The 15,690-nt window shown below is 36.1% G+C and overlaps 1 protein-coding gene across 1 annotated transcript in view; it reads right to left on the bottom strand.

Annotated features, from left to right (window-relative positions):
* Positions 1 to 15,306, bottom strand: part of LOC124721343 (delta-1-pyrroline-5-carboxylate dehydrogenase, mitochondrial-like) — a 115,105-nt gene extending 99,799 nt beyond the window's left edge. The window contains 3 exon segments of the mRNA XM_047246266.1: positions 4,837 to 4,970; positions 5,750 to 5,828; positions 15,151 to 15,306. Coding sequence (XP_047102222.1) covers positions 4,837 to 4,970; positions 5,750 to 5,819 — 204 coding nt within the window. The 5' untranslated portion in view covers positions 5,820 to 5,828; positions 15,151 to 15,306.
* Positions 15,307 to 15,690: the final 384 nt, after the last annotated feature.

The following is a 15,690-nucleotide window of genomic DNA, read 5'->3' as shown; positions in this document are numbered from 1 at the left end:
ACTTCTTCACACAGGAGGACACGGTCTTTTACCAAACAGGTATCTTCAAACTGGTGCATCGGTGGGATGACTGCCTCAGTGCTCATTGTGATTTGCCTGACTGGCATACCGATTTCAGTCTGTATAGCCTCTGAACAGAAACTTCTTGGTTGCCTTTTATGAATCTTTAAGAAAGCTATTCATCCTTTCCTACAGTCTTTTTAATCAATCCAAATATGGAAAATACTTATGTCATCAGTAAAAAGTACACATTCTAATCACTGAATAATAAAAGGAAGGTCATTTACATACTAAGAACAGCATAACACCTAAGACTGAAACTAATCAAAGGCAAGAGATGCCACAACATCCTGAAAACTTTTGCTCCATTATTTAAGAAAACGGTCTGCATTCTTTTTGCTGAACCCAGTGTGATCCAACAGTCATCCTAACAGTTTCACTTTCTGCTATCAAAAGTCAAGATTTAGACAGTTAATAAGTCACAAAATATACAAAAAAACTGTATTATTTCATTATTTAATTTTTGTAACACAGCGCCCATGATGGTTAATCAGAACAACATTTTTAGATGATAAATAATTGTACTGTGCATGCGCATAATGATTTTTATACCCCTTATTTGGCAACAATTAGAATAGGTGTCTTTCTTTTCAAGTTTCTCGGCAGTAGGCTCAATTTAAATGTAAATATTTTCACCAGGAAAATTTTTGCTGTGATTTGTAGGCTGTAGGCTCCTGAGAATATCACCATCTTTGACACAGTTCCAAAGACGTGTGAAATACCTAACTGACGAATGAACATTGCAAGTAATAAACTGTGACAGGTGTGATATGTTCTAAAACTACCCTCAAGTTAATCAACAGCATTCAGCTATATTTATAGTGGACTAAATAAGCATAAAATCAAATTTTCAAATCAATATATTAACTAGGAGTAGTATCAATCATAAATAGAACATTAACAGATTACTAGCACAAAATCCAGTATTATGATATGTAATCAAAAAACAGTTAAACTACTGCACTAAGGATACAGAGCATGCAATTCTGATTTAAACCTTTTCATTTTCTTCTGTACCACTCTTGGATATGAAATGCCAGTACTGTAGAAAGTTAAATAGTCAAAGTTCTTTTTTGTGCTATTTAAAAGCAAACACATATGCCATGTTGAAAAATGCAGAAGTACTGGTACTCTCGATATTAAATCCAACTGCTAACACCAAATCAGCCTTTCTACATGCACCACAGCTGCTGATCAAAATATTACTACTGATAAAGATACATAAATTCATAAATTTACACCAGGGTGAAATGACCATGTTTACATAAAAAAAAGTGGATCACAAAACTTTTAAAGTTAATTTGAATTTTAAATTTTAGATAAATTTCTGCATCTTTAGCATGCTTGGATTTGAGTGCATCTACAATTTTTTTGTGATTACAATAACTGTTATGAAAACAATGTTAAGTTACACAGGAAGAACATTTATTTACAGATGACCAGTTTTAGAATGCTTGTCTATTATCGAATCAGGCATAATTATAAGTCCTGCATTATACCAGTCATACAAGTGGAAAACTGGCCATGAAATCAGTAAGTGTGATACAAAACATGGCCTCCACATGTGCTCATCGCTAACTGTCAGAACAAACACTCTTCATTTCATTTGACAGCCCCATTGAAAGATAAATCTGTCAGATGTTAATCCTACATTCTTTTACATATCTCTCAGTCCTACAAATATATCATACTTTAGAGTGCAAACATTTACAGTCACATTATATTTATTCCCAGTATATACCAGAAACATTTTTGCATGTTTTATATATGAAACCTTCCAATTTTCGCAGCACTCATAGTTCTGGATAAAACCTTTAATTGAAAGTAGTGTGTTTACTCTCTTTTGTATAACAAAAGTCTTTAAATAATATTTATCTTTAAACTGGGTTTTAATGTTATCTCAAATCAACCAAGTGTCCTTGCCAACATTTAAAGAAATTATATCTCCTCTACACAAAGCTAATCATCTGGAGGAGCATGAATTCTTGGGAACTTTTGAAAACAATTGACAGTCCCATTTTGCATTTAAATCTGTCATCCAATAAATAACCAACTTTTTTGATAGTAGGTTCCCAGCATCTTAGCTTATTTGCACTGTCCTCAGAATATGTAATATACAGCAATGATACAGCTACACTCTTACCACGCTCAGTATGCAGCATGTAATAAAGCTTGAATTTTTATGAGCATCTCAGAAATTTACTGTTCACTCACAGTATAAAGAAGAAAAAAAAAAAGAACTATGATGTTTCCAGACATGAAAAATGGGGCAAAATCACTTTCTAATCAATCACAATGAATTGTGCAGATGATTAAAATAATTTACCTGGTTGCATGAACAACTGTAATCAAAGACAAGCTTAAAAATAAAGTAAGTACTGGACACGACACTCTGCTGTTATCATCCATACATTAGCAACAATAGGTGTGTTATTCACAGTTTCGTTCCAGGTGTTCTGAAAGAGTTGCTCTCCACATTATTTTGTAGTTGCTTTCTGCATTTTGGGTATGTACTTGCAATTAAGGCTGCGTTGATCAGCTGATCCCTGATGTAACCTGATGTCCAGGAGTTCAGCTGGACAGTGATACTACAAGTTGAGGAAAGCCATGATTGTGATTATCAGAAAACGCTTCACTGTAGTTGCTGAACAATTCATGTAAGAATTCAGAAGACAGATTGAATTTGACGGTTATGTACTTTTCATTGATGGCAGACTGTGTCACAGGACAGAGCAGAAGGCCTATATAAGCTTAAATTGCTGCCTCACAATTGGTGTTTCACCGTTCTGCAATACACGCAAGTTTCGCTTCAATGTACCTCTACAAAATATGTCACCTGGGTGCTGTATTCTAATTGGCCACTTAACAAACTGCCAACACATCCTACAATTCCACTACACCTCTCAGCAAGAACTGCCAACATTCCCCCACAAAACATACGAGAGCTATTCACAAAGAAGGGAGCGTTTCCATCTGATGCCGCTAGGTGCGCACCGATGGCGTATATTTTGGTATGTGCGTGCTCGGCAGCTCAGTCGGCATCCATCTGTGACAGCGGGAACGTCTCTGTGCATCCGGATTTTTCGATAATCAAATTTGAAATGTGCGCTGCAATCTAAAATCACACCAGTTGTGAGGTGCGATCCGTGATATGGTTTTTGTTGGCAAAAATCCTAAAACCTATAGAAATTTATAGTGAACTGTGCGAAGTGTACGGGAACAGCGTAATGTCTGAATGTTCTGTCTGGAAATGGTGCATTCAGTTTAAAAATGGCTGAACCAACGTTCATGATGAAGAGAAGAGTGGTCACCCAAGCATTGTGACTGATGATCTTGTCGCTAAAGTTGATGAAAAGATTCGTGAAAACCATCGCTTCACAATAACGGAGCTTTCGCTTTCTTTTCCACATGTTTCATGGACTTTGTTGTTTGAAATTGTCACTCAAAAGCTAGGCTACCACAAATTTTGTGCACGATAAGAACAGTGAATGGGGGCAATGTTGATATTTCTGGAGGCCTACCACAAACATGGTGATTCATTACTGGATCAAATTGTAACAGGTGATGAGACTCAAACACGTTAATTGCGAGACAAAATTACAGTCTTACAGTCCATGGACTGGGGGCACACAAGGTCCCCCCCAAAAACCAAGGAAATGTTTGCAACCTTGTCAGCATGGAAGTTGATGACGACAGTGTTTTGGGATAGGTAATGTGTGCTGCTTATTGATTTTCTCAAACATGGAGCAACCATAAATTCTGCCTGGTGCTTTCAAACTTTGCACATCCGTAGAAGAGCAGTTTAAAACAAACACCGAGGAAAGCTGACGTCCAAAATTTCGTTTTTGCACGAGATTGCCTGACCTCTCATGGCAAATCACACTAAAGAACTCCTTAATTCATTCAAATGGGTAATTTTTCCTCACCCGCCCTACAGCCCCGATCTCGCACCAAGTGACTTCCACTTGTTTCCCAAGATGAAGAACTGGCTTGCAACGCATCGCTTTGATGACGACGCAGAACTCCAGGCGGGCATGACTTACTGGCTGAAGTCTCAGGTGGCGGAATTTTATGACAAAGGTCTTTCAAAGCCTGTCCATCACCATGATAAGTGCCTCAATGTGTTTGGTGACTGTGTGGAAAAGTGGTATGTCCGTTGCTCTTCAGATTTATATAATAAAATGTATTTCTTGCACTTCGGGGTTTTTTTTTTTTTTTTTTTAAATGCCAAAATGTTCCTTACTTTCTGAATAGCCCCCCTGTAACAGCACTTACTCTATACTGAAGGTTTACCATAATCACAATACCTAAAATTATTATTGAACCCATTAACAGGGCTCCGTGTGAAACATTTAGCCATGACACTTACAAACATCAGAGACCTTCCTTCCCTTTATTAAAAATGGAATACTGAATACACAAACATATTAAGTTCCGATGGGCTGCAAAACATTTAGGATTATCTCATTAATATTTCCTTAAAAATTTATTTTCTAATCTTTCACTTGGTAGTTTTCAAAATTTTATTGATTTAAGTAGAATCTACACTATCTTCCTCCACTTGGGGCTTTCATACTACAAAGGTAACTCTGAGAAATACAAATTTAATCATGTAAGATTCAAATTTCTGCTTTGATAGCCTAATAGTAAGGTTGCTGCTCATGAAAAACAGGACATATGGGTTGAAGTCATCACACAACCTTTTATTTGTCAATTCAGAGAGATTCAAACTGTTGTCATTCTGTACACTAATAATTAGGTCCCTGCATTACATACCATCAACTGATAAATGAAATCCCCATCTTTATATTCCTTATCGCCAATTATCACGGGGATTTCTGTAGTTGTCTTGGACCATTTTGACAGGGCTGCTTGCAACTGCTCTCTCTCCTTTGACCCAGGCTGATACTCTGAAAATTCACAAAGACATTGCAATATCTCTTAATTAAATCATTTCATAAAAGGGCAAAATTTTAATAATATGATAATAATAAATTTCTACATGTCAACATTGACAAATAAAAATAAAACCATATTTCAACTGTAATTACAAAATAATATGCCAAATTACTTGAACAAAATATATCTGATGATGTAGGTTTGAAATGTATGAAAATGTGCAGACTCACAGTTTTCTAAACACGAGACACTAACAAGCCTTCCACACACATAAACTACACAATGCTTATCAACAAATATGTGCTTTTAACATTTGGGGGGGGGGGGGGGGGGGGAAGGAATCAAACCCCCATTACAAAAGGAATGTGAAGAGAGGGAAAGTACAAATATAAACCACAATTCTCTCTTATTTGTCACATTAACTTGTGCCTTCACCAGATGATATGATAGTACATCTTCCACAACCACAATACAAACCTATTTACTTAAGTAGCTCAGGATTCAGTGTCATTATTATTATTATTATTATTATTATCATCACTCATACAATCAGCTATCAGTGGCCTGCAGATATGTTTAACTCGACAAAGTGAACAGATTATGTTACATTTTTCAACGTCATTTTCTGCTGAAAGTTTGCTTCCCAAAAATAAAAAGAATCCAATTTTCTGCTGAAAGTTTGCTTCCCAAAAATAAAAAGAATCCACACACTTTCCTAGGAAGGACAGTAGCAGTGCAAAGGAAAACTGCAAATACTGTACAATTGTTCTGCAACATGCAATGCACTTACCAAGAGTAGGTTCATTCTTCACAGTAAAATCTTCTACTGTACCAAGTGCACTGAAGAATATAATCTGCATGACAGAAACCTGTAATGGAAAAATATATATATATCTCAATACGCATGACACATACTTTATTTTCAGCTGGTAAGAAATAGTTGGATAACTTCACAAAACTCCTTAAAAATTTACTGAGAACTACCTGTTTTAATTATCCTTTACAGAGAAGTAAGAAGACAAGAGTACAGAGTTAATGTCTAATTGATTTCACTGTACATTGAGCACCAGCAAAACCGGACTGGGGGAGAGAGAGGGGAGGGGGGTGGAGGGATGTGTGTGTGTGTGTGTGTGTGTGTGTGGGGGGGGGGGGGGGGGGAGAGAGAGAAAGAGAAAAAGAGAGAGAGAGAGAGAGAGAAGCTATACTCTTACATAATGTACCATGTCCCCTTTTGTCTCAAGTAAGCCAAGGAAATTACAAGAAACTTAATTCAGTATGCCTTTTGCACATGCACTGCACTTGTACTCAAGTCACTTTTGTAGTTCAGTTGCTGACATTTTCTAGATACGTTCAAATACTTATTAGAAAAAGCACTTAATGAAAGGCTGAAAGATTTATATGAGTCCCGACAACAGGACTGAGTAGATTGCTGAACTGATGCATTTGGTACCACCTTTCAGCTTTGAGCTGTGATGCCATGGTGCTGGGAGAGTGACATCATGCAAAAGTGCTGCTTTCGAAAGTTAGTTTGTTTCATGTAGGGGCATTCTTTAATTTATATGGTGTTAGTAGAGATTTTTTTGACTGTCCCAAAAGTGGGTACAAGTCATCTGGGGTAGTATGTTTTTAAACTAGTTTGGTGTGTGCTTGTGTTGGAAAACAGTGTACCTGTGTGCATGGGGGGAGGGGAGGCAGAGGCATGGTACATGTGTGTACATATACTGTGATGATAATTCCACTGGTACTTGAATCTGACATTTTTTATTAAGTTCTACAGTTGTTTAGTACACTCTGGGGAAGATAATATTGAAAGTCCTGTTGACCAGGAAGTGAGATCAAGCTAGAAGAACTCTTAAACAATTGAAAAAAAGGGTGTCTTTACTCCCAACTGACCATGACTTATTTCAGTCTGTTCTCTTTTCTTTTTTCCCTTCTATAATAACTACAGAATCAAACTTAAAAATTTAACTGTACATTACCAAGGCCCTGGATATCATGGCAGTAAAATTGTTGGTTAACAGCTGCAACACTCATAGTACAAACTGTCTACAAGGTTTGCATCACTGTCATATTGTGTAAATTTTCGTGGAGTTCAGAGCAATCTGGCTGGCACTTAAAAAAAAAATAATTCTGAGTATGTCTTTTTATTGTGGAATTCTATTGACATGCTAGTTTAATTCAATTTAATGTTTAGCGTATTTTGTGGTTTATGCTGAAAATTAGTGTACTGATTAAAAATTGTATAAATGTGTTGTTACTGTTCATGGTGACTTAACCACTGCTCACTTCTTTTAAAGTGAGAAAATTAGCATCACCCTCATGATAGGGGGCCATGCCCAACACCTGCTTAACAGCAACCATGGGTGGATTTCTTCCCACAGATTCCCAAGCCTGATGATACATTCCTTGCCAGAGGCCAACACCAGAAGAGGTATCTTTTGGGATCCTAAGCTTAATGTTTACTTCAAGCTACTTTATTTTTTTTTTTTTTGCAGGTCTCAATAATTTGTTGTAGACTAACATGAGGAAAAATATTACCATCGGCTGGATGATTCATGAATGGTGCTGAAATAACTGCAGTAATGTTCTGTTCCAGAACCCAGTACTTGTAACTCCTTTGTGGCCAATAAAATGCTGCATGCATTTATGAAAAAGAGTGGTGAATTGGAAAGATCTGTGAGACTTCCCAATATTGTACTTTTGTATCTGACTGTTGTCCTACTCTAGTTCAGTTTGACTTTCCACAAAACCACCAACTCCCGCAGTTGTCCATTTAGTTACCTGTTCCATATTAGGAATTGGATTTACTTCAAAATTGACAATTTTAACTTTTTTTTTCTCTCTCTCTCTTTTTTTGCAGTACTGTAACGTATGTTTGTTATGCAATAGGTACCATCACTTAATTCAGTTGGTGATGCAATTTGGCCATTCTGATGACGTCACTGCTCAATACCATTGGACAGTATCAAAAGCTTCTGATGGTTCTTTGGTGTCAACAAACAGGAAAGAATTTGGAAATTGACTGGGGTAGGAGCTATTTTACATTTGGAATAACCATTTAAATGCTATATATATATATATATATATATATATATATATATATATATATATATATATATATATATATATATATATGCAGAATTGACTAAGTTTATCAATAACATACATGGTTCAGCACTTACTACCTCAATATTGCTCTCTCTTTACTTTGCACACAAAACCAGAAACTTGGGAGAGTTGCAGAATTTTACAAAGAATATAAATACTAGTAATTAAATCGCAACATATGACCACATTCGGACAGATCTTACATCCAGCCCTGTGCCTTATGTTGCCAAGCAGAGTACAGTGAAACACTGAGCTTTATCAACCAATTGGGGACTGATGACCTCAGATGTTAAGTCCTATAGTGCTCAGAGCCATTCGAGCCAACCATCAACCAATCATTTCAATGCATGAGTAGCAGTGTGAAACTGAGGTGTATGTATGCGGGTGGTTTGAAGGTGAAAATACCTGAAATCTCCTAAAACATAACTCCAATTATTCTCTTACATATAAAATCAAAGCACTACTCCACACAAAATTAAATAAATCAGACAGAAGAAACAAGATAACTATTACTCCTCTAAAATCTTGCCCATTTCAACTGTGCATACAATAACTGTAAAGCTTAGCAACTAAAAGTAATAAATGGCATTAATGAAACTCATGCAGGTTTCCTAGATATCTGACTGCAAGAAGGCAAACTCAACATTAGTCATAGGCTGCACAACAAAGTTTATTCATATATACTTATGAGCCAAAACATTATAACTACTGCCCACCATGAGACTGAATGCCACCTGGTGGAATCATTGTGTGCACTATTTAGAAAAGAAAAAATATATATAACACATCTGGGATGCCATCAGACAACAGCTCTGTGCCCACAAACCACCAGTCCATGGTTTATGGAATTATTTGAATTGTGTAAGTATCTGGCGCAACATATCTCCTGAAACCTACAATGACTTGTTAAATCTGTGCCATGCAGAATTGCTGTTGTATCACATTCCAAAGGTGGTGCAACACATTATCAACCAGATGGTAATATGTTTTTGGTCATCTGTGTATGTACACAGCACCTCTTTCTACAGAGGCTACAAATTGGAGAAGTGTTATTTTATTCATCTTCAAATCTGGCACCAAGCCATAAACCAGATAATAATCACATAGCAAGTACACACTTCTGGAATCTTGTGCATAGCTGATAAGCAAGACAGCTGCCATAAATGCTTCAAACATGTTCAAATTTTGAAATTATCCATCTTAAAAGATATTACAGCTCTTTCTGTGTGTAAAACAGACAACTATACTCCACAATGGAATGCTCAACAGACTAGCATGCATGGTGGATTCACAAGATGTGTTCAGTAAATGGGGGGGGGGGGGGGGGGGGGGAATTGCAAAGCTCTGTCCTCCCTCATGAGACATTTAAATACCAACAAACAAAACACTATTCATTTATATTAATCATTCAAGTGCATTGAATCATTGAGTACATATGGTACAGCCAGCTCACAAAGTATCAAGCAATATGGGTTTTTGATGAAAAAAATCATGAATTTCAATGATCAGCTTGTCACATACAATAAACTAAACAAAATAACAGCTTTGCTTCAGAATACTTCTTTTGTACAAGCAAGTGGCATTTGCATGTACACAAACAGTAATTATATACACAACCAACAGCTACCCCATCCCTCCACAGATCACAGTTGTTAGTACAATTCTGAAAAAAATCAGCAGTTGGCCTTCTATTTGGTTGGTCATCATACATTTTACAAAGGGACAATACAAATTCTAAATAAATTGTACTTAATTTTGAGATATCCTGAACGTGGAAAACTTGGAAACTGCTTTGACCCAGGACATAATGCTAGTGGTATGTGTGATGTTACAACGGCATGGAGATTTGAGTTGGTTGTGTTTGTAGATGTCGTGTTGTTGTATTTGATTGTGCTCTCAGGTAGTGGATGTGGACATGCTGAGTTTCACGTGTGGTACTGGGTTTATTTGAGTTTTGTTGTCATTGTGCTAACGTGGTTTTGAGTTTAGGTAGTTGGTGTGGTAATGTGTTTTGTGGAAGTGTTTTCAGTGAGTTATCACGGTTTGTTTATGTGTTTGGCATTTTTGTTACATCTGATTAGTTTGGTGTTCGTTGTGCAGAAAGAAGTCTAATTTTTTTTATTGTTTTTTTGTTAGGTATGGATATGACAGTGAAGTTCACAAGTGTATCATTATGTTCTGAGATCGGTGGTGATATGCTGTTTGACACACAGTTTCTGCAGATGTTCGGTCTTGTTGTGTCACTTTTGTGGCAACAACATGGGGTTCTGGCAGGTTGAACCATGGACACGTATATGTTGCATTATTGTGGCGCGCATCTCTCTCTCTCTCTCTCGTTTTGGTTTTATTCTACAGTAATTGTGATGTTTTGTGTGTGGTATATTTATGGTAGATCGGCTGTACTTTAATTGATGTAGTGAATATGGGATATCTGGGTTTCTGAGTTGCTGGGGTTTTGGTTCCACTTTTTGGAGTTGTAGGTGCTGATTTTTTGGTATTGATAGCTGCAGTTGAGCTATATAGGTCAAGAGAAATGTCCAGGCCCACTTTCTGGAGTTTTAGGGGTTGGTTTTTTTTGGTTATTTCTCTCTGTGGTTGAGCCATAAAGGTCAAGGGAAATGTCCAATTACACTTTTCGGAGTTGCAGAGGTTGGTTCTTTGGTACTGATGTCAAAGGGGCTGTTTTTCATAGTTTGTGAACAAATGATCTCAAGATGTTGACTGAAGATACTTTTAAAATCAATTCAAGCATAGCTTATCTATAAATGCCAGTATAAGATGGATTTAATATAAATAACAATGTAAGCAACAACCTTGTGCTAGAAATAACTATAATGGTAAATTGCATATAAAACCAACTGCGTACTATGGAATGAATTACTGTCCTGCTTAAGGGGTTCATGGGCATTGCATCAGATAATGTTGTCAAAACTACACAGTATTTCAGTGAGACAGCTACTTGCTATCTTGAAGTGTCCTGCAGTTTGCATTATTTAATGGTAGCATACTGTGAAAAAATAATGTTTTAATTTTTACTCTGCTGACAGTGAGTGTGGATGGAATGTTACATGTTATGAGCAGAAAGTAAATTTAGTATTAGACCATTTGGCTTTAAAGAGAATGCTGTGAACTACCATACAAAGTTGTAAAGTGAATAATCTCACTTTACAACTAATTCTCTGGCCAACTACTCTAGTTATTGCACAATTAATTAACAGTCCATAAGCTTCTAATCTATGTTAGCAACAATTACATTAATTACAAAATAATGAAAAATTACAAAAGAATTTCAGGCTCTACTGCATAAGTTAAATATTTTCAGCTGGCAGATTAGCCAGCCTTGCAGAAAACACTTCAAAATCCCTTAATATTGCAGCATCTAGTTGTTTATAAACACACAAGCTAGTTATTTAATGTATGCTACAAAAAGAAAAAATTAATATGAGATTATTATGTACATAGCACCAGAACCAGCCCCTATGTAGATTTTCCTTCTTCCAAGACTGTCCCTGATCCACAGTAACTACAAGTATCTAGCAGGCAATCTTTCAAATCATATCTCCAATTGTTTAGTCTCTTTAAATAAATTTTAGAGAGTATTAAAAACTGACATAAGTGCAATCAAGTTCAGTTAGAAATTAATGATTTTGAAATAGCTTTACACATGTGGTAAGAACATTTCTGTGTTCATCTATGTAATTATTGTACAAAATTCAGCTGCACTATTTGGTGACACCAGTTGTAAGGAAAATACAGAAAGGTCAAAAAAATATTTGCTCTCTACAGGAAAAATTCTCCACAGTAAACTTTGCAGCAAATATTCTAACTGTAGACTAGGAAATGCTTCTACACTGAGTGCATATACCATTTCAGGCATTTTTTTAGGTGTGTTAATGGAGAATTACTATTGTTGAGAGTTCTTTAATAAGTTCTATTCGTATTGCAGCTCTGTGCATTTGCATAGTGTTATTAATCTAAGTTCACTCTCTGAATAACAAGTTAAAATATTAGTACATGAGACATTCAGCACCAACATTTAAACTCCAAATGACCAGAGAAGTTATAAGGTATGACAGTGCAACCACTCTGCTACAAACATGGAAATCAAATCGGGATCTCTATCTCCCCTTCCCGCATTCCTTGATTTGATTTCCACATGTGGAGCAATGTACACAGTTCAGTCATACTGTTTGTTTAACTGGTGAAAATCTGCTCATTTGGATATTTAAGGTGTTAGAGCTGAATATCATTGTACTAATTTTTATCTTGTCATTCAGAGAGACTACAGGGCCAGTTTTTTTGTTTCAAAATTTAATTAAGGCAACACAATTTCAATGCAAGTGCCACTTCATGTAGGTTATTTATTTCCCACTTTAGAACCATTATTCTCTCTGACTTGAAGTACTACAGTTACATATGGATGAACCAAGGAGGAAATATCTGTCCTAGTCAGGAAAAATTCTCCTCGACTAAATATGGAACAAAGATTCATTATAGAACAGGAAACTTTAAGAACCATATCTATTCTTTTTGTATTCCTCTCATACAGCAAACACCCCCCCCCCCCCCCCCCAGTAGCCTATCTTTTACTACTACCACTACTTTCATTTTAATAGTACTCAATGATGAAAGATATGATGCTTCTCAAGATAAATGCTTAGGGTTATTTTTTCTTTCACTATTGAGCAATACAATACTATCAGTTTCAAGCAGCCTATATACCCAATTTACACCATCACTGCCAACAGTTTTTGTTTTTCTGGAAAGGAGGAGGGGTGGAATGGGGGGTAAACTTTAGATGGCTTTATGCTAGCCTTAAATTTTTTTCCATTTACCATGAGCAAGTATTCTCAAACACAACTAGTACTTATATACATTCTATTTATTGTATTCAATCCTATTAAATATGGCAAACAATGACCAATTTCACAACGACTTTTTCTCTCTATGTAGCCAAAATTTAATTCCTAATCATATGAGCTGTTTCCATGCAAAAAATCAGACAGACACAAACCAACCACCACAGGAAATGAGGCATGATGTCTCACATAATTACACTAAATTGAAAGAATTTATACCAAATACTTCCAGCATATTGTGAAACTATTGCCTTCGCACACAACTCTCTTGTACGTCATAAAGTCCTCCAATGTTGCATACTGCATGACAGTAATGTCTTGTCATTCTTCTAAGTTCAACATCTCACTCATCATGAGGAAATGTTGGTTCATTTTTCTAAGTGGACTGAAGGGAGGACATGGAGATGTGCACGTTTGAAACGCTGGTGTCAATTCTCTGGATGAACTGAAAGGAGCACAAGGGGAACAGCTGCACATTCTGGTCCTGGTGTCATCAGAGGATGTCCAAAGTGTGACCAGTGACAGTGCAAAGAGATGCAAACAAACAGTGCAAAACTATTTTTTATATTACAATTTATCTTGTACAAATTGTGTATCAACAAAAGAACATAGTACAACTGGGTCCAACTGAATGAAGCAGGGCAGTTGTTAAAGCACTGACATATTCAGGACGATGGAGATTAGATTAGGTTTTCATTCCATAGACCCAAAAACGAGATGATTCTTATGGGTGTGGAGCGTGTCAGAAAATCTAAAATAAAAAACAGAAATCATCTGAATATAATACTCACTACCCTGATCCTTTGTCAGGAGATTGTCAAAATACGTGAGTGGTACTGCTTATATTTACATAATTAATACCCTGTCAGAATGAAATATAGTTATGCACTTTTAACAAATTTATCACACACAAAAACCTAATCTTGAGTTTTGTGACCACGTGCTGTAAAAACTGAAATCTAACTTACATTATTATTTAAACCAGTCTAACTGCCCCTATTAAGATATACGTTTATAGAGCCAAATGAGTTGCCTATCAGGAAAACTTCCAAACTCTGTTTCAACTGTGCCTTATCAGAAACCAAGTTTTTAATGGTGGCTGGCAATTTATTGAAAATTGAATATTGAACCCCTTTCTGGACCAAGGTAAGGGGTTTTTTGGTCTTCATGTAGATTGTTCTTATTCCTATTATTGATAATATGTATTGAGCCATTGGTTGGAAATAGTGCCATATTATTTGCAAAAAATTTCAACCAGTAATAAATATACTGAGAAGCAATTGTTAGATAAAAAAATTAATTTAACAGTTTTCTACATGATCATCTTGAATTTACACCACAAATGAGTCTTACTACATGCTTTTGCACTCTAAAAACTTTTGCTCAGTTTGACAAGTTACCCCAGAATATCCCATATAGAATGAAAGTAAGCAAAGTATACAAGTTTTTTTTTTTACATTTACATTTTTCCTCTGTCCAGCCATCCTGATTTTGATTTTTCTAAATCATTTTCGGCGTGGTTTCTTGAGCAAGATGATGACTAACCACCCGTCCTATTCTCATAAAGAATATTTATATATTCCACGTGTATGTATACCTTCTGAGCAATTTTTTTCATTGCATTATAATCACAAATCCAATATGACCGTAAAATGATCCCCCACAATAATGTTCCAAAACATGGATATGGTAACAATGAAACTGTTGTCTTAGTTTAAGACTACTCCTTTTCGTAAACTACTACCAGGATTTGTTTTGAAACCTACTCATGCAGAGGGAATTTCTGCTATTATTACGCAGTAATGAAATTCATTTGATTTCTGCTCGCTTTCTCGGCGAATTTTTTCATTTTACTCTACACACACAAACACACACAGTCCACCTACGAAGCGCTAACGTATACCTCAAATGATAACAATAATCTGTGTTTTAGGCATTTTGTGTTTAGGAAATACTCAGAAAACCGTTTTAAAAATAGTTTGAGCTTTATGAGTATGAAGATCGTCAGAGTACCTAATCCAGCAATAAAAAATAAAACGGAATATTTGCTTTGCTCTCAGTAAAAGTATTTAACAGTGTTTTCTTTATTTTGTTTCATGGGAACTTTGGCCAATTCATTGACAAGTTAATTCTGCTTGACACTTCCTTTCCGCCTACGACTACGAAAGGAAAGATATTTAATGTACACACTGACAGCTGCTATGATAAGACTCTGTTTGTTTACCTCTCACCGAACCCAATAAGACGAAATCTTCCAAGGGTCAACATGCCACTTCTGATAGCAAGCTTCGAGTCAAACTAAACAAACCGACTCACACTCCTTACACCTAACTCCCACACCGCGCACCCATCACAGATTTTATATTCTTTCCATAGAAGAAATCGGCAAGGTCTCTGCATGAGATTTTTGCAAAGACTGCTTTGTGCAGAAAATTACGTGGACGTAGCTACAAGTTTGAACACAACAGTAATTAAATTAAGAAAAAACATTTGTATCCATTTGGAGAATACTTTTTTGTGAGCTAATTACGAGCAACAGTTAAATGTTCAACATTTCTTTTAGCTAAACGTAGGGGCAAAAGGAAAAACGTTTTGGTCACACAGCTTTTTTTAAATCGTATGAGGAGGTATCCATTCCCTTGATCTGGTAATGTTACTACCGGTACCACATTTCTTTCAGGAATCTTTACTAATACAGATGGAGAATACAAAACAAAAAACGAAGTGCAAAGGCTTTCTTGGTTAGGTTTTTCATTCACTTGAT

The sequence above is a fragment of the Schistocerca piceifrons genome, chromosome X (assembly GCF_021461385.2).
Source record: "Schistocerca piceifrons isolate TAMUIC-IGC-003096 chromosome X, iqSchPice1.1, whole genome shotgun sequence".
Classification (NCBI taxonomy): domain Eukaryota; kingdom Metazoa; phylum Arthropoda; class Insecta; order Orthoptera; family Acrididae; genus Schistocerca; species Schistocerca piceifrons.
This window is presented reverse-complemented; position numbering and strand designations above follow the sequence as displayed.